Here is an 18,946-nt window from a genome sequence, read left to right on the forward strand (position 1 = left end):
TATAAAAATACAACTTTGTGGACCACTCAAATTGAGTTTTGAGCCACTTAAACACTAAAAACAATCATAGTCAAACATAGTACAGGCGTCATCTATAATGCATTATATCACCTATACACGTTTTCATAAACAAAACCAAAAGAAAGTACAGTGGATAAAAAGACAATTAGGCACTTATTAAGAAACGTCTCCGTTGGTGGATAAGGTGGCAGTCTTTGTAAGGTTGTACCAAGGTTTAGCCTATATTTTAACACAAGCCTCATAGAAGAATGGATATGTGGGAGGTGGCCTCACCTTCTTGTGCCAGTATGGATATAAAAGTACAGATGAACTCATAATTATAGGCCCTTCTCTGGTCAACAATTTGATTAATACACCAACACACACACCATACATAAACACATCCAGATGGCTCTGAATGCAAATAAACACAGGGAAAGGAGAGACAATTCTGATCTCTGGTCACATATGATAATATTGGACAATGTGCCTAAAAGTCTCCAACGTGGCACTGCATTGGAAGGAACCCATGTTGTGAGAAGCCTTGATGATATAACTGTGACAAAAAAATGGGTTCAGCAGCACTCATCCTGCAGTCACAGCTACACCTAGTGGACATCGGCAGCAACTGCACAAAATGTCTGCTTGGCAATTGTCTCAACAAGTATCACTGACTCACTCGCCCCGTCGCGCAGTTTTGACAGCTTTTGTCAGATGTGACTTTTCGTAGCAGGTTAGGATAATTAATGCAGCAGGTTAGGATAATTAGATTAAGTTTAGGAAAACGATTCCATTTCAACTTTTGACGTTTTTTTTTTACAAAAGCTGTATCCTTTCTAGCCATGACCCTATAGCGCTGGCTGGCGCATAGCATAGGGCAGCAAAAGGCTCTTCTCCACCATGGCCCTGCTCTGCTGATGTTGCTGGTGCTGTCTCGACCGGCGTTAGAGCCTCCCCCTCTAACGCCGTTCCTCTGATGTCCAATGGACAGCTATTCTTGGAATAGAGTCTGTATTCTTTCTTAGAAACTTGTCCTATCCAGCTCCAGTGGGGTCTCAACATGTATAAAGCTATTGAAGTTATGAAACAAATGCACTGTCAAAGCCAGGCCCCAGTGATTTTTCATCTCACCAAATATGACCCAGACATCCACCTATGACATGATAAGGAGTGAGTGAGGTCCATAGTGCTTTTGTGTTGTTTATTGTAGTATTCATGTGACTAGGATAGAAAAACCCATTTCTGTTACCACTGATGCTGAGCAGACAAACAGATACATACTGTATGTACAACAACACACTGACGATGCTCTCCAACGATTAGAACCTCGATTTACAGATAAAAAAACATTAAAATGAGTAGATCTCATCTATACATTTACAGGACCTCGAAAGAGATTTAGGCTACGTCCCAAATGGCACCTTATTCCCTATAGTGCACTACTTTTACCAGAGCCCTTGGGCCCTAAAAGTAGTGCACTAAATAGGAAATAGGGTGCCATCTGGGATGCAACCATACAGTACTGCCAAAGCATGATACAAGCAAGCAAATAGTGGTGAACCAGCCCTGCGTGACAGGAATGAGGATATATCACATCACATGATCAGACTAACTCCCAAGCAGCTTCCTGTGTCCCTCACAGTCAGTGGACCCCTGGGTTGTGTTCATTAGGCACCAAATGGAAGAAAACTGACTAATTCTCTGGAATTGCAAACGCTCATTTTCAATTGCAAAACATTTTCCGCCGCGTGGCCTAATGAACACGACCCTGTACACAGTGTGATGGCACAGACAAAGGTCCTTTCAACATGGAGACTAAGTGTTCGTCCCAAATGGCACCCTACCCAAATGGCACCCTATTCCCTATATGGTGCACTATTTTGACCAGGGCCCATAGGGTAGTGCACTATATAGGGAATAAGGTGCCATTTGGGATGCAATCTAACATACATACAGTACATATCAGTTTTCTATTTATTTATTACTCTTCCTCTTACAGGAAAGCATACATAATTTGGTTCAACTAATCAACAGATGGTCCATTGGATGAAGTAAAAAACGGACATTAAAATACAACAATATGAATAAGTCCTTTTCTCCCTGAAGTCACAGGACAGTCTCATGAGTGCAACAAGGGTTTTTGCCTTTTCTCTGCTGTGATTGGTGCACAGTGACTCCAAGCGAGCACTTCCTGGGGTCACTGGCGCTTGGCCTTGTAGGGTCGCGAGCGTTTCCTGCGGTCTGGTTTCCTCTGTTTGTGTAGACGTCCGATGCTCACTCCCTGGCGACGACGCACAGATATATTCTGCTCGACCAAACTGGCCAACATGCCTGCAGACAAGAGGAGATAGAAAGCGATGAGGAGAAATGACAATGAACTCCAGTGAATTGATTTAAAGAGGTTCCTGTAAAATGGCCTATGATCTGGTAAATGTTATATCACCTTGTCAAGAGAAGAAAAAGCATAATTTATTAACTACTCTCAGCCAGCATGGACCTCTGACTGCACAGCAGGCAGTAGAGGTGAAATATAGAGCTAAGAGATTAGTTCATATATGAGAGGGAGGGAGAGGAGAAGACTGGATGTGCATGAAAATCCACCTAGGTTGTTGTACCAAAGGAAAGAGGTGGCCTTACCTTCTTGTGCCAGCATGGATATAAAGGTGCAGATGAACTCGTCATAATTATGGGTCCTCCTCTGGTCATCAATCTGGTCAAAACATGGGTGAACATTTTGATTAGCACACCAACATACAAAACACACATAGCATACATAACACACATAAACCTGCCCACATAGATTTGGATGTCTGTGATTAAACCTTTGAATGGCTCTGCTTTAGAGCAACTTTACTATTCTGTATTATAACCTTGTATTTTTTCCTCTTCTCCACCTCCTCTTTAAGAAACACTTCATAGTTGGCGATGTCAGCCTCCACACACTTGAGCAGAGCAAGCAGCTCCTGCAGGAAACAAGAGAGAAACACCAACTGTGACATTTGGTGATAACATAAAATCTCTCTCAGAAACATATCTGGATTTAGATAGGATAGAGAGAGAGGACTTACTTTAGGAGAGTATTTCTCCACAGAAGGCTTGCTGCTTCCAACGGTTTCCGTGGAGATGACCTTTTCCTTGCTGGGTTTGACCTCTGTTGCGTCTTTGATCTCTTCCTCTTTCACCTCCACCAATGGTCCCTCCTTCCCCTCCTCCTTCACTCCTTCCCCCTTTCCTGCTGGATTTCTCCCCTGCTCTTTTACCTTCTCTGGAGCGCCGGCCTTCTTCTCTTCAAGAGGTGTATCAGCTGTACAGGCAAGAAACATACCTATTTAGCAGCTATAAACCAGACCTGGGTTCAAATACTCTTTTGACATCTTTCAAATACTTTGAGTGTTTGCTTTAGCCTGCCTGGAATGCCAGCCTGGGTGGGGTTTGCACTTTGCAACAGGCAAGCTCAATTAAGCACAGAAAGTATTTTAAAATATTTCAAATAGTGTTTGAACCCAGGTCTGCTATCAACTCAGTGATATCGTCTTCCATACGCTTCCGTTTGCTAATACATTGTTTATCTCTTGCATCTCAAGAGCTGTGTGACTCTGGTATTAGATTAGTATAATCCAGGTATTAATATGGATTATGTAATTAGGTCTGAAGGTAAACAGATGCTCTTTGAAATGTAATTTATGATGATGATCTTAATCGAGTGCCCATGTTCACTTCCCCACAGGTCCAATACCTCAATCGCTCTCACACACACACACACCCGTCCTTCCTCACCGGGTGGCGGTACAGTGTATATAACCCCGTCCTCCTGTAGGTGCAGCAGGGCGGTGCTGACGGAGGGCCCCAGCTCTCTGACGGCCCGGTTGTGCCTGGCATCCAGCCTCAGCAGACCCTCATCCTCCCCGAACAATACCCGGGACAGGTGGGACGCCACGGGGCTGGAGGGCCGTGTGGCCGCCTGGGACCGGGCCGGGGAGCGCAGTGGCGAGTTGAAGGCGCTGCCGATCTCCGAGGCGGTGTCGGTGCTCTCGTTGCTGGGTGTGGGCGAGGGCTGGGAGGCGGCCGTGATCACGATGCCCCCCGTGCGGCCCTCGGTACGGACGGAGAGGGGCGTGGCCAGAGAGTCCTTCCTCTGGACTTCCTTCTTGAGTTTCTCAGCCAGGACACCGTGCGCCAGCTTGGTCTCCACGCCACTGCCGCCACCCCCGACACGGCCTGTACGGGAACGTAGCACCCCTTTACGCCTGAACCTACACACACACACACACACACACACACATACACACAAATGCACAAACATAACCAATACATTTCAAGCACTCCAATTGCTTGGAAGAGAACATTTTGATCCTAGATCAGCACTCCTACGATGAGACGCTTTGTGAATACGGGCCCATGTGATGTGGAGGAGCTGACCTGGTGGGTGTGCCAGTGTCTTCCTCCTCTTCATCCTCATAGTCATCGTCATCAGAGTAGGGGGGCTGGGGCGCGCCGGGCACCCGGGGACGACCCACCCCTGTCACCCCTGTCGCAAGGTCCTCCTCCTCCTGTCAATCACAGAGAACAACCAATCAGCGACCTTGCCAAGGCAAACATACAGTATTGGCTTCTCGAAGTCGAACCTTAACTTGAGATATGAGTGTGTAAGTCAAGACTGTTGTGAAAATCATCGTGCATTAATGTCAATAAGAGATTTGTGTGGAAATGTTGAGTTGTGTCACATAACCCGTTCCCCCCTGACCTGCATGGGGGACTTGGCGTAGTTGTGGTTGTCCAAGAAGGCGGGCAGGCGAGGGACAATGGGGTTGGGGCTGGTGACAGGCTGGGAGGTTCCCGCTCCCCCCAATGGGGCGGCTGGTTTCCCCATGGCTTTCCCCTTGCCTGAGGGGCTCGGGGCCAATTGGGACTGGGCTGCTGTGTTTGCACAACAGGGGAACACAAGGTCATGTCCATGAATGTCAGTGTACCAGTTGAAGCACGTCATACCCTGCGTTAGGCTGCGTCCCAAATGACACCATATTCCATATATAGCGCGCTACTTTCGACAGGGCCCCTGGGCAAAAGTAGTGCACTATAAAGGGAATAGGGTCACATTTGGGAGGCATCCACAGACTCACATTCTCATGTCTATAAAGAGAATCTACATTGGGGATTTTTTCGGAGCTGAATTTAATACATGTGGGAGGAGTCTGCTCAGCACCCTGTGATGTAACAGGTTGAGGGTCCGCCTCTTCTTTCTTGATAGCAGGGGGCGTGTCCTCTGAGGGGGAGGAGTCTGGCTGCTTCCTGTCCTGTACAAGCTCTGGCTGGGTGACCCGGATCAGCTGGGGAACAGGTCACACTCATGTCAAGTCAATCGGACAGAGACGTTGTGCATTTCTGTATATCTGTTTGTATGTGTCTATGGGTGCATTTGTTTTAGCTAACCGAGGGCACCAGCTGGGAGATTTGCACATTTTAGACCACTCCTTGCCTTAGTTACCAGCTGGGCACCAGGCAAGCTAAAACGAATGCACCTACAGACACATATAAACAGATATACAGACATGCACATTCTCACTGGGCCATATCAGTGGGCTCCTCAGTCTGTGTCCAGACCTACTGTAGCCCCTCCAGAACCGTTTGATAGTTTACATTTTACACACACACACTTTAATCATTTTGCAGGCGCTCTTATCAAGAGAAATTAGGGTTAAGTGCCTTGCTCAAGGGCACATTGACAGACTTGTTTTACCTAGTCGACTCAGTGATTCGAACCAGCGACCTTTCAGTTACTGGCCCAACGCTCTTAACCGCTAGGCTACCTGCCACCGCGCACGCGCACACACACACGCCCCTGTGTCTCCTGACCTGCTGTAGCCCCTCCAGTACCATCTGTCTGTTCCTCTTCAGGATCTCCAGTTTGGACTCATACTTCACCCTGCGGTCTGGAACCACTGCCATCAGGTTGAAGCGGATATCATGGTAGGGCTCTCTGGGAGGGACGAGAAAAGTGTGTGAGTGTGTGAGAGAGAGCTAGGGTCTGAACATCTCATTCAGTGTTAATGAGGCAGGAGATTGGCCCCTGACTCACCCAGCCGTGGCCAAGCCAATCCTCTCCATAATGACCCGCCGTGCCTTATCCGTCCACTCCTCCTCCTCTCCCCATGGCCCTGAGAGAGAGAGAAAGAGAAAATGAAAGTGTTTACATTTGACCCCCCCCCACTATACCGGGAATATGGTGGCATTTGGGACACAGCCATTGTAGTCTTCAAGGTGCAAGATGGTGCCGACAGACATGGCAGCTCTGCTTCTAGCTCCTAAGCAATTTTGTATTACCTCCCAAGAGAATTCTCTTCAGTTAAAGTCACAGCCCTCCATAAGGCCATCAAACAGGCAAAACGTCATTACAGAGACAAAGTGGAGTCAATTCAACGGCTCAGACACAAGACGTATGTGGCAGGGTTTACAGACAATCACGGATTACAAAGGGAAAACCAGCCACGTCGCAGACACCGACGTCTTGCTCCCGGTCAAGCTAAACACTTTCTTTGCCCGCTTTGAGGATAACACAGTGTCACCGACGCGGCCCGCTCCCAAGGACTGTGGGTCTCATTCTCCGTGGCCGACGTGAGTAAGACATTTAAGCGTGTTAACCCTCGCAAGGCTGCCAGCCCAGACGGCATCCCTAGCCGCGTCCTCAGAACAGCTGGCTGGAGTGTTTACGGACATATTCAATCTCTCCCTATCCCAGTCTGCTGTCCCCACTTGCTTCAAGATGTCCACCATTGTTCCTGTACCCAAGAAAGCAAAGGTAACTGAACTCAATGACTATCGCCCCGTAGCACTCTCTTCGGTCATCATGAAGTGCTTTGAGAGGCTAGTTAAGGATCATATCACCTCTACCTTACCTGATACCCTAGACCAACTTCAATTTGCATACTGCCCCAATAGATCCACAGATGATGCAATTGCCATCACACTGCCCTATCCCATCTGGACAAGAGGATTAACTATGTAAGAATGCTGTTCATTGACTATAGCTCAGCCTTCAACACTATTGTACCCTCCAAGCTCATCATTAAGCTTGGGGCCCTGGGTCTGAACCCCGCCCTGTGGAACTGGGTCCTGGACTTCCTGACGGGCCACCCCCAGGTGGTGAAGGTGGGAAACACCTCCACTTCACTGATCCTCAACATGGGGGCCCCACAAGGATGCGTACTCAGCACCCTCCTGTACTCCCTGTTCACCCATGACTGCGTGGCAACGCAGGCCTCCAACTCAATCATCAAGTTTGCAGACGACACAACAGTACTAGGCTTGAATACCAACAATGAAGAGACAGCCTACAGGGAGGAGGTGAGGGCCCTGGCGGAGTGGTGCCAGGAAAATAACCTCTCCCTCAACGTTAAAATGAAGGAGCTGATCGTGGACTTCAGTAAACAGCAGCGGGAGCACGCCCCTATCCACATCGACGCGACTGCAATGGAGAAGGTGAAAAGCTTCAAGTTCCTCTGCGTACACATCACTGACAATCTGAAATGGTCCACCCACACAGATAGTGTGGTGAAGAAGGCGCAACAGCGCCTCTTCAACCTCAGCAGGCTGAAGAAATTCGGCTTGGCCCCTACGACCCTCACAAACCTATCACAGCCTGTTACGGCAACTGCACCACCCGCAACCGCAGGGCTCTCCAGAGGGTGGTGCGGTCTGCCCAACGCATCACCGGGGGCACACTGCCTGCCCTTCAGGACACCTACAGCACCCAATGTCATAGGAATTGTCAAAGACTCCAGACACCCTAGTCATAGACTGTTCTCTCTGCTACCGCACGGCAAAAGCTACCGGAGCGCCAAGTCTAGGTCCAAGAGGCTTCTAAACAGCTTCTACCCCCAAGCCATAAGACTCCTGAACATCTAATCAAATGGCTACCCAGACTATTTGATCATCAGACAACCCTTTTGCAATTATGTTAGCACAGCTGAAAACTGTTGTGCTGATTAAAGAAGCAATAAAACTGGCCTTCTTGAGACTAGTTGAGTATCTGGAGCATCAGCAATTGTGGGTTCGATTACAGGCTCAAAATGGCTTTCTTCTGAAACTCGTCAGTCTATTCTTGTTCTGAGAAATGAAGGCTATTCCATGTGAGAAATTGCCAAGAAACTGAAGATCTCGTACAACGCTGTGTAGTACTCCCTTCACAGAACAGCACAAACTGGCTCTAACCAGAATAGAAAGAGGAGTGGGAGGCCCCGGTGCACAACTGAGCAAGAGGACAAATACATTAGTGTCTAATTTGAGAAACAAACGCCTCACAGGTCCTCAACTGGCAGCTTCATTAAATAGTACCCGCAAAACACCAGCCTCAACGTCAACAGCGAAGAGGCGACTCCAGGATGCTGACGTTCTAGGCATAGTTGCAAAGAAAAAGCCATATCTCAGACTGGCCAATAAAAATAAAATATTAAGGTGGGCAAAAGAACAGAGGAATATTGAAAAAAGGTGTTATGGACAGACTAATCGAAGTTTGAGGTGTTCGGATCACAAAGAAGAACATTTGTGAGACGCAGACCAAATGAAAAGATGCTGGAGGAGTGCTTGATGCCATCTGTCAAGCATGGTGGAGGCAATGTGATGGTCTGGGGGTGCTTTGGTGGTGGTAAAGTGGGAGATTTGTACAGGGTAAAAGGGATCTTGAAGAAGGAAGGCTATCACTCCATTTTGCAACCCCATGCCATACCCTGTGGACGGCTTTGAATGGAGCCAGTTTCCTCCTACAACAGGACAATGACCCAAAGCACAGCTCCAAACTATGCAATAACTATTTAGGGAAGAAGCAGTCAGCTGGTATTCTGTCTATAATGGAGTGGCCAGCACAGTCACCGGATCTCAACCCTATTGAGCTGTTGTGGGAGCAGCTTGACCGTATGGTACGTAAGAAGTGCCCATCAAGCCAATCCAACTTGTGGAAGGTGCTTCTGGAAGCATGGGGTGAAATCTCTTCAGATTACCTCAACAAATTGACAACTAGAATGCCAAAGGTCTGCAAATTGTAATTGCTGCAAATTGAGGATTATTTGACGAAAGCAAAGTTTGAAGGACACAATTATTATTTCTATTAAATATCATTATTTTTAACCTTGTCAATGACTACATTTCCTATTCATTTTGCTATATTTCCTATTCAAACTCATTTCATGTATGTTTTCATGGAAAACAAGGACATTTCTAAGTGACCCCAAACTTTTGAACGGTAGTGTACATATTACCTCAATTACCTCGACTAACCGGTGCCCCCGCACATTGACTCAGTACCGGTACCCACTGCAAATTGCCTCGCTATTGTTATTTTTACTGCAGCTCTTTAATTATTTGTTACTTTTATTTCTTATTAATTTATATTGTATTTTTTTGTGATTTTTATTGGTATTCTTTCTTAAAACTGCATTGTTGGTCAAGGGCTTGTAAGCAAGCATTTCACTGTATTCGGCGCATGTGACAAATAAAATGTGATTTGATTTGACTTGGAATCACTGGTCTCTTTAATAATGGAACACTAGTCACTTTAATAATGTTTACATACTGCTTTACTCATTTCATATACTGTATTCTACTATACTGTATTTTAGTCAATGTCACGCCGACATTGATTGTCCTAATATTTACAGTGCCTTCGGAAAGTATTCAGACCACTTGACTTTTTCCACATTGTTACGTTACAGCCTTATTCTAAAATTGATTAAATTGTTTCCCCCCCCCTCAATCTACACACAATACCACATAATGACAAAGCAAAAACAGGTCTTTTTTTTTTTTTCAAACAAATGTAAAAAAAAAGAAAATAAACGTACATATCACATTTACATACAGTGGGGAAAAAAAGTATTTAGTCAGCCACCAATTGTGCAAGTTCTCCCACTTAAAAAGATGAGAGAGGCCTGTAATTTTCATCATAGGTACACGTCAACTATGACAGACAAATTGAGAATAAAAAAATCCAGAAAATCACATTGTAGGATTTTTTATGAATTTATTTGCAAATTATGGTGGAAAATAAATATTTGGTCACCTACAAACAAGCAAGATTTCTGGCTCTCACAGACCTGTAACAACTTCTTTAAGAGGCTCCTCTGTCCTCCACTCGTTACCTGTATTAATGGCACCTGTTTGAACTTGTTATCAGTATAAAAGACACCTGTCCACAACCTCAAACAGTCACACTCCAAACTCCACTATGGCCAAGACCAAAGAGCTGTCAAAGGACACCAGAAACAAAATTGTAGACCTGCACCAGGCTGGGAAGACTGAATCTGCAATAGGTAAGCAGCTTGGTTTGAAGAAATCAACTGTGGGAGCAATTATTAGGAAATGGAAGACATACAAGACCACTGATAATCTCCCTCGATCTGGGGCTCCACGCAAGATCTCACCCCGTGGGGTCAAAATGATCACAAGAACGGTGAGCAAAAATCCGAGAACCACACGAGGGGACCTAGTGAATGACCTGCAGAGAGCTGGGACCAAAGTAACAAAGCCTACCATCAGTAACACACTACGCCGCCAGGGACTCAAATCCTGCAGTGCCAGACGTGTCCCCCTGCTTAAGCCAGTACATGTCCAGGCCCGTCTGAAGTTTGCTAGAGTGCATTTGGATGATCCAGAAGAGGATTGGGAAAATGTCATATGGTCAGATGAAACCAAAATATAACTTTTTGGTAAAAACTCAACTCGTCGTGTTTGGAGGACAAAGAATGCTGAGTTGCATCCAAAGAACACCATACCTACTGTGAAGCATGGTGGTGGAAACTTCATGCTTTGGGGCTGTTTTTCTGCAAAGGGACCAGGACGACTGATCCGTGTAAAGGAAATAATGAATGGGGCCATGTATCGTGAGATTTTGAGTGAAAACCTCCTTCCATCAGCAAGGGCATTGAAGATGAAATGTGGCTGGGTCTTTCAGCATGACAATGATCCCAAACACACCGCCCGGGCAACGAAGGAGTGGCTTCGTAAGAAGCATTTCAAGGTCCTGGAGTGGCCTAGCCAGTCTCCAGATCTCAACCCCATAGAAAATCTTTGGAGGGAGTTGAAAGTCTGTGTTGCCCAGCGACAGACCCAAAACATCACTGCTCTAGAGGAGATCTGCATGGAGGAATGGGCCAAAATACCAGCAACAGTGTGTGAAAACCTTCTGAAGACTTACAGAAAATGTTTGACCTGTGTCATTGCCAACAAAGGGTATATAACAAAGTATTGAGAAACTTTTTTTATTGACCAAATACTTATTTTCCACCATAATTTGCAAATAAATTCATTAAAAATCCTACAATGTGATTTTCTGGAAAGAAAAATCTCATTTTGTCTGTCATAGTTGACGTGTACTCTCTCATCTTTTTAAGTGGGAGAACTTGCACAATTGGTGGCTGACTAAATACTTTTTTTCCCCCACTGTAAGTATTCAGACCCTTTACTCAGTACTTTGTTGAAGCACCTTTGGCAGCGATTACAGCATCTAGTCTTCTTGGTCATGACGCTACAAGCTAGGCACACCTGTATTTGGGGAGTTTCTCCCATTCTTCTCTGCAGGTTGGATGGGGAGCATTGCTGCACAGCTATTTTCAGGTCTCTCCAGAGATGTTCGCTCGGGTTCAAGTCCGGGCTCTGGCTGGGCCACTCAAGGACATTCAGAGACTTGTCCTGAAGCCACTCCTGCGTTGTCTTGGCTGTGTGCTTAGGGTCATTGTCCTGTTGGAAGGTGAACCTTCGCCCCAGTCTGAGGTCCTGAGCAGGTTTTCATCAAGGAACTCTCTGTACTTTGATCCATTCATCTATGCCTCAAACCTGACTAGTCTCCCAGTCCCTGCCGCTGAAAAACATACCCACAGCATGATGCTGCCACCACCATGCTTCGCCTTAGTGATGGTGCCAGGTTTCCTCCAGACGTGACGCTTGGAATTCAGGCCAAAGAGTTCAATCTTGGTTTCATCTCATGGTCTGAGAGTGTTAAGGTGCCTTTTGGCAAACTCCAAGCGGGCTGTCACGTGCCTTTTAGTGAAGAGTTGCTTCCGTCTGGCCAATCTACCATAAAGGCCTGATTGGTGTAGTGCTGCAGAGATGGGAGAAACTTCCAGAAGGACAACCATCTCCACAGAGGAACTCTAGAGCTCTGTCAGAGTGACCATCGGGTTCTTGGTCACCTCCCTGACCAAGGCCCTTCTACTCCGATTGCTCAGTTTGGCAGGCAGCCAGCTCTAGGAAGAGTCTTGGTGGTTCCAAACTTCTTCCATTTAAGAATGATGGAGGCAACTGTGTTCTTGGGAACCTTCAATGCTGCAGACATTTTTTGGTACCCTTCCCCAGATCTGTGCCTCGACACAATCCTGTCTCGGGGGGCGCTACGGACAATTCCTTCGACCTCATGGCTTGGTTTTTGCTTTGACATGCACTGTCAACTGTGGGACCTTATATAGACAGGTGTATGCCTTTCCAAATCATGTCCAATCAATTGAATTTACCATAGCTGGACTCCAATCAAGTTGTAGAAACATCTCAAGGATGATCAATGGAAACAGGATGCACCTGAACTCAATTTCGAGTCGCATAGCAAAGGGTCTGAATACTTATGTCAATAAGGTATGTTTTTTATTTTTAATACATTTGCTAAAATTTCAAAAAAACTGTTTTCGCTTTGTCATTATGGGGTTTTGTGTGTAAATTGCTGAGGATTTTTATTGATTTGATCCATTTTAGAATACGCCTGTAATGTAACAAAATGTGGAAAAAGTCAAGGCACTGTATATATTTCTTAATTCCATTACTTTACTTTGTGTGTATTATTGTGAATTGTTAGATACTACTACACTGTTGGAGCTAGGAACACAAGCATTTCGCTACACCTGCAATAACATCTGCTAAATATGTGTATGTGACCAATAAAAGTTGATTTGAAGGGTTATATTGCCAAACCGTTCTTTAAGTCTCAACGTGAGTTAGCGGTACCACACTGGTTCTCAGTCTTAACGTGAGTTAGCGGTACAATGCTGCTTCTCTAAGTCTATCACAGTGTGCAGTCTTACCGTGGTCAATGGGGTACGCCTTGAGGCCGTCTAGCTCAAACAAGCGGTCTTTGATGGGAACGTAGCTGACAAAGTGGAATGCTTCCATGGTCCGCACAGCGCTAATCCCGTTCTGCTTCTCCGGCAGGTGCCTGGGCTCCGGTCTCCATGGAAACAAGAGAAGGAAGAGGTGTGGGAATCGGACAGAGCTGAACGTCACCTGCGGCCCTTTCCATGCAAGACCAATCAACCATGGGTGGCAGAGCCACGTTTGTATACATCAGGGTTATTGTATTCATTGGTGCACAGGTAGCAAAACATTTTGCAATGAAAAATGAACACAATCGTTTCTTATTGGACAAGTTCAGGTAGGTCATTCCCTGTTTCAGTCTTTTCTTATGTGCCTAGTGAATAAAACCTAGTGGTAGACCCAGAATGAAGAGGCATACACACTAGGAAGGGACAGATGCAACAGTGCATCCTACCTGGCATGGCTGTTGTGTGCTTTAGCCAGCTCTGGGGCATTTCCAATGGCGTAGCCTTTACTCTAAAAGAACATAAAATACCATAATGTAAAATGTGAATAATAATGACACCACAGAAAAAATTGGAGAGAGGTGTGTGGTGTGTGTGTACGCCTCACCTCTGGGCCAAAGCCTTTAGTGAAGGTCTTCATGCGACTAAGGGTAGTGCCCAACTCAACCCCACTACAGTTCAGGAGCACGCTCAGAAGTGCATGGGTGGCACAGGAGTTTGGGATCAGCTGTGCACAGAAATAATAACAGTGTAAAGGAACTCAATAGCAGAAAGAAAATAAAAACAATGCCTTTCTATGACACCATCCCACAGTAGGAAATGACGGAATGCACCACATCCTGACAACAATATAGCCGCAATGCATGCAAATCAGTATTAGTGCAAACTGACTGCTCTGAACCCTACAGTGTAGTTGAGGATTAAACAGACTCACCTGGTGGGCAAAGAACATGTCATTAACAATGTCATCATCGATGACAGAGGTCTCATCCACCAAGGTGGAGACTTTCCTCCTAGACCTTCGCTCCTCGATCCACTTGAACAGGAAGATGAAGCCATACACGGGGCTAGGGGGGATGACAGGAGTTAGTCAACAATCAGACAGTGGTCCATAGATTTGGGTCTCCATACACAGTGGGCTTAATTTACATTAGTAAGGATTTCAAAGAGGTTGTCACACAGTGTGACATAGGGCTCTGGTCAAAAGTAGTGCAATATGTAGGGAATAAGTAGCCCTTGATCATGACTCTCAGTTCCATTACATTTTCTACCGGATGTTTGTTTACTGAAATCCCCATAGCAACGTATACCATCGTCAAAGATTTTTATAACTAAACCAAGATAGACCACAGCCAGTCATTTCAAATGGGAACAAATGAGTCAGAGGGCAGAGCCAAGCACGAGCTTGCGAGATCCTATTGGCGATATATTTACATAATTCCGTTAGGGAATGCCTACTCTGTGAAGTGCGCGTGTGTAACAACTAAATTCGCCTTTGCACTCCTTCTAAACAATGTAATTTTGTAAAGACTTTAGCAAAGGGTAAAGTCTACAAAATGTTGTCCATTCTGTTCGTAACAGATTCTAGTTTTGGGAACAGAAAACTGTATTGAGATCAAATGTTTCATTGATGAGAAAATTTGCAGAATGTCGGCCAAAATCCATCTTGTTCCAGCTTCTCCCATTGCCGGACACTTGGCTTCCTCCCACTACCATATTTGGTAGTGAGTGGAAAAGCCAAGCGGATGCTTCACATTTATACATCCAGTGAAATATCTGTCTCATTGTTATATCTGTGCGCCGTAGTGCTGGCTTGCTTTTGCAGTCACCGTCTTTCTTGCCCCGCTATGCCGACTGGTATGATGGTTTTTGCGTCCCATGTCTAAACACAGCATAAGAGTCATTGGACAACTGATGTTGGGCGATTAGGCCTGGCTCGCAGTCTGCGTTTCAATTAATCCCAAAGGTGTTCGATGGGGTTGAGGTCAGGGCTCTGTGCAGGCCAATCAAGTTCTTCCACACCGATCTCGACAAACAATTTCTGTATGGACCTCGCTTTGTGAACGGGGGCATTGTCATGCTGAAACAGGAAAGGGCCTTCCCCAAACTGTTGCCACAAAGTTGAAAGCACAGAATCATCTAGAATGTCATTGTACAGTGAGGGGAAAAAGTATTTGATCCCCTGCTGATTTTGTACGTTTGCCCACTGACAAAGAAATGATCAGTTTATAATTTTAATAGTAGGTTTATTGGAACAGTGAGAGACAGAATAACAACAAAAAAATCCAGAAAAACGCATGTCAAAAATGTTATAAATTGATTTGCATTTTTATGAGAAATCAAAAGATTTCTGGCTCCCAGGTGTCTTTTATACAGGTAACGAGCTGAGATTAGGAGCACACTCTTGAAGGGAGTGCTCCTAATCTCAGCTTGTTACCTGTATAAAAGACACCTGTCCACAGAAGCAATCAATCAGATTCCAAACTCTCCACCATGGCCAAGACCAAAGAGCTCTCCATGGATGTCAGGGACAAGATTGTAGACCTACACAAGGCTGGAATGGGCTACAAGAAAACAATTGGTAACACACTACGCCGTGAAGGACTGAAATTCTGCAGCGCCCGCAAGGTCCCCCTGCTCAAGAAAGCACATATACAGGGCCGTCTGAAGTTTGCCAATGAACATCCGAATGATTCAGAGGAGAACTGGGTGAAAGTGTTGTGGTCAGATGAGACCAAAATCAAGCTCTTTGGCATCAACTCAAATCGCCGTGTTTGGAGGAGGAGGAATGCTGCCTATGACCCCAAGAACACCATCCCCACTGTCAAACATGGAGGTGGAAACATTATGCTTTGGGGGTGTTTTTCTGCTAAGGGGACAGGACAACTTCACCGCATCAAAGGGACGATGGACGGGGCCATGTACCGTCAAATCTTGGGTGAGAACCTCCTTCCCTCAGCCAGGGCATTGAAAATGGGTCGTGGATGGGTATTCCAGCATTAACAATGACCCAAAACACACGGCCGAGGCAACAAAGGAGTGGCTCAAAAAGAAGCACATTAAGGTCCTGGAGTGGCCTTGCCAGTCTCCAGACCTTAATCCCATAGAAAATCTGTGGAGGGAGCTGAAGGTTCGAGTTGCCAAACGTCAGCCTCGAAACCTTAATGACTTGGAGAAGATTTGCAAAGAGGAGTGGAACAAAATCCCTCCTGAGATGTGTGCAAACCTGGTGGCCAACTACGAGAAACGTCTGACCTCTGTGATTGCCAACAAGGGTTTTGCCACCAAGTACTAAATCATGTTTTGCAGAGGGGTCAAATACGTATTTCCCTCATTTAAATGCAAATCAATTTATAGCATTTTTGACATGAGTTTTTCTGGATTTTGTTGTTGTTATTCTGTCTCTCACAGTTCAAATAAACCTACCATTAAAATGATAGACTGATCATGTCTTTGTCAGTGGGCAAATGTACAAAATCAGCAGGAGATCAAATACTTTTTTCCCTCACTGTATGCTGTAGCGTTAAGATTTCCCTTCACTGGAACTAAGGGGCCTAGCCCGAACCATGAAAAACAGCCCCAGACCATTATGCCTCCTCCACCAAATTTTACAGTTGGCACTATGCAGTGGGGCAGGTAGCATTCTCCTGGCATCCACCAAAACCAGATTCGTCCGTCAGACTGCCAGATGGTGAAGCATGATTCATCACTCCAGAGAATGCATTTCCACTGCTCCAGAGTCCAATGGTGGCGAGCTTTACACCACTCCAGCCGAGGCTTGGCATTGCCCATGGTGATCTTAGGCTTGTGTGTGGCTGCTCGGCCATGGAAACTCATTTCATGATGCTCCCGACAAACAGTTATTGTGCTGACGTTGCTTCCAGAGGCAGTTTGGAACTCGGTAGTGAGTGTTGCAACAGAGGACAGACGTTTATTACGCGCTTCAGCACTCGGTGGTCCCGTTCTGTGAGCTTTTGTGGCCTACCACTTCGCGGCTGAGTCGTTGTTGCTCCTAGATGTTTCCACTTCACAATAAGAGCACTTAGAGTTGACCAAGGCAGCTCTAGCAGGGCAGAAATTTGACGAACTGACTTGTTGGAAAGGTGGCATCCACGACGGTGCCACGTTGAAAGTCACTGAGCTCTTCAGTTAGGCCATTCTACTGCCAATGTTTGTCTATGGAGATTGCATGGCTGTGTACTTTATTTTATACACCTGAAATAACCGAATCCACTAATTTGAAGGGGAGTCCACATACTTTTGTATATATAGTGTATCTTTCATATTAGTGAGAAATAACTTTCAAAAAACAAAACTATAAATTGATACACACCTTTACAGGGTTGGTGTTCCCACACAGCCATATATCCATGTTACAGCGCGTGTTTACAGAAGACAGAGGGAACACCTGTGCTAGTTAGCTATCTACACCTGTGTGTAATGGAAGAAGGCCGCCAGAAATATGTTCTCACAGAAAAATACTGTTGGCTGCAACTGTGATAATGCCGGTTAAAACGGTAAGTGTGTATTTTGCATTTGTGAAATCGTTTTCATGTGATATGAAAGTAGATGGCTTTATGTTTGTAGAACTGTACCACAATTGTGTATCAACTCATGTTTAGATGGAGTATTTGGCTGTTTTGGCTGCCAGAGCCAGCCTACCTCTGGTCCCTGGACCTTAAGAAGTAAGGGTATAACGTTAGGCTCCTTAAGAATACATCTTGGGCTAGAGAATAGGGTGCCATTTGGGATAGTGGCAGTAGCCTGATTAGCATTACTCCATACCTTGGACACTTGCTTTGTAGGTCGTATATCTCCTCTACCTGGACCCCCTTCACACCTACATTATAAACACACATGCAAAACACACAAAGGGATGCTCAAAGTATGTGCTGTTCAAACTTATCTAGTACATGTTACTTTAACAACCAACCTGTCAAATCAACTCACCAAAATCCTCCACCAAGAGCGTGAACAGCCCTGCAAACACCATAGCAACCCACACGTTAATGGAGCGTTTAACACTATTGCATCGACCATACAAACACATATTATTATTCCTCCTGGTGCAACTGGCTAAGGAACAATCAATGTAGCTTTTAACGTTAGCTGTGGCATTGACATACGACTATAACGTCAGTTGCCATTATTAAACGTATTGATGTGTTTACTGACAGTAAAAATAGAGATTATCAAACATTCAGATTACAGATTAGATTATATTTGACAACGAATTGGTTAACGTTAGCTAGCGTTAGCTTCTTACCCGGGTCACTCTCGAGTTCCAGCCACCCTTTGTTCATTTTTTTATGTACACACAGTCAATCGACATTAAGGCTATTCCCGCCAGTCCATATTCATAGAATCACTACATACATTTTATCCAATTAGCTAACGGAACGAAGAAAAATGCATTTCTAAAACGTCGTAGCTAGTTGAGAATTAAACACAAAAGAATGACAGCTCAGACGCTTTAAATTTACGTAATTTAGATGCGACTTCGATGGAGTCGCGTTCAAGAGGATTCCCACTAATACAGCCACAAAATCAAAATTGGCTCTATTGTAAAAATTCATGAAAACAAAAATGTGCTTTTTAGTTTTCATTTAAGGTTAGGGTCAGGTATAAGGTTAGCAATGTGGTTAGGTTTAAAATCAGATACATTTCAGAAATAGACGGGGTTTTGCCAAAAACAGTACAGTATGAAACTGTGGTTAAACCATAATTATGACTTTGCAGCTGTGGTAACTAGTGACGACATCCATTCAAGACTACTCCAGCAGATGGCGCCATAACATACTTTCTCGTGATGTGCATTTATAGACAAATTACAAAAATGCTCTAATTACTATGCTATAATCATTAACTCAATT

At 45.2% G+C, this 18,946-nt stretch overlaps 1 protein-coding gene across 2 annotated transcripts; it reads right to left on the minus strand.

The window, feature by feature from the left end:
- Positions 1 to 1,186: 1,186 nt before the first annotated feature.
- Positions 1,187 to 18,598, minus strand: LOC311134176 (ubiquitin carboxyl-terminal hydrolase BAP1-like). 2 transcript variants are annotated; one of them, XM_084167789.1, is made up of 17 exons: positions 18,340 to 18,598; positions 18,024 to 18,053; positions 17,859 to 17,913; positions 14,008 to 14,140; positions 13,681 to 13,800; positions 13,523 to 13,584; positions 13,059 to 13,201; positions 6,077 to 6,155; positions 5,854 to 5,977; positions 5,204 to 5,327; positions 4,745 to 4,917; positions 4,420 to 4,550; positions 3,778 to 4,253; positions 3,069 to 3,304; positions 2,871 to 2,963; positions 2,638 to 2,710; positions 1,187 to 2,331 (listed from the first exon to the last, which is right to left on the minus strand). In XM_084167789.1, the coding sequence occupies exons 1-17, from the start codon at positions 18,374 to 18,376 to the stop codon at positions 2,198 to 2,200; spliced, it is 2,223 nt and encodes a 740-aa protein (XP_084023915.1). In that variant the 5' UTR covers positions 18,377 to 18,598; the 3' UTR covers positions 1,187 to 2,197. The 2 variants fall into 2 exon arrangements, with proteins under 2 accessions (XP_084023915.1, XP_084023914.1); XM_084167788.1 differs by having other exon boundaries at positions 5,180 to 5,327.
- Positions 18,599 to 18,946: the final 348 nt, after the last annotated feature.

Source organism: Coregonus lavaretus (assembly GCF_964263955.1).
Source record: "Coregonus lavaretus genome assembly, chromosome: 8".
Lineage (NCBI taxonomy): Eukaryota > Metazoa > Chordata > Actinopteri > Salmoniformes > Salmonidae > Coregonus > Coregonus lavaretus.

Coding starts and splice junctions, on each gene's coding strand:
- LOC311134176 (XM_084167788.1), bottom strand. CDS start 18,376: ATGAACAAAGGGTGGCTGGAACTCGAGAGTGACCCGG. Junction 14,141..17,858: donor CTACAAAGCAAGTGTCCAAG/GTATGGAGTAAT, acceptor CATCCCCCCTAG/CCCCGTGTATGGCTTCATCT. Junction 2,711..2,870: donor AGAAGAGGAAAAAATACAAG/GTTATAATACAG, acceptor TGTTTTGACCAG/ATTGATGACCAGAGGAGGAC.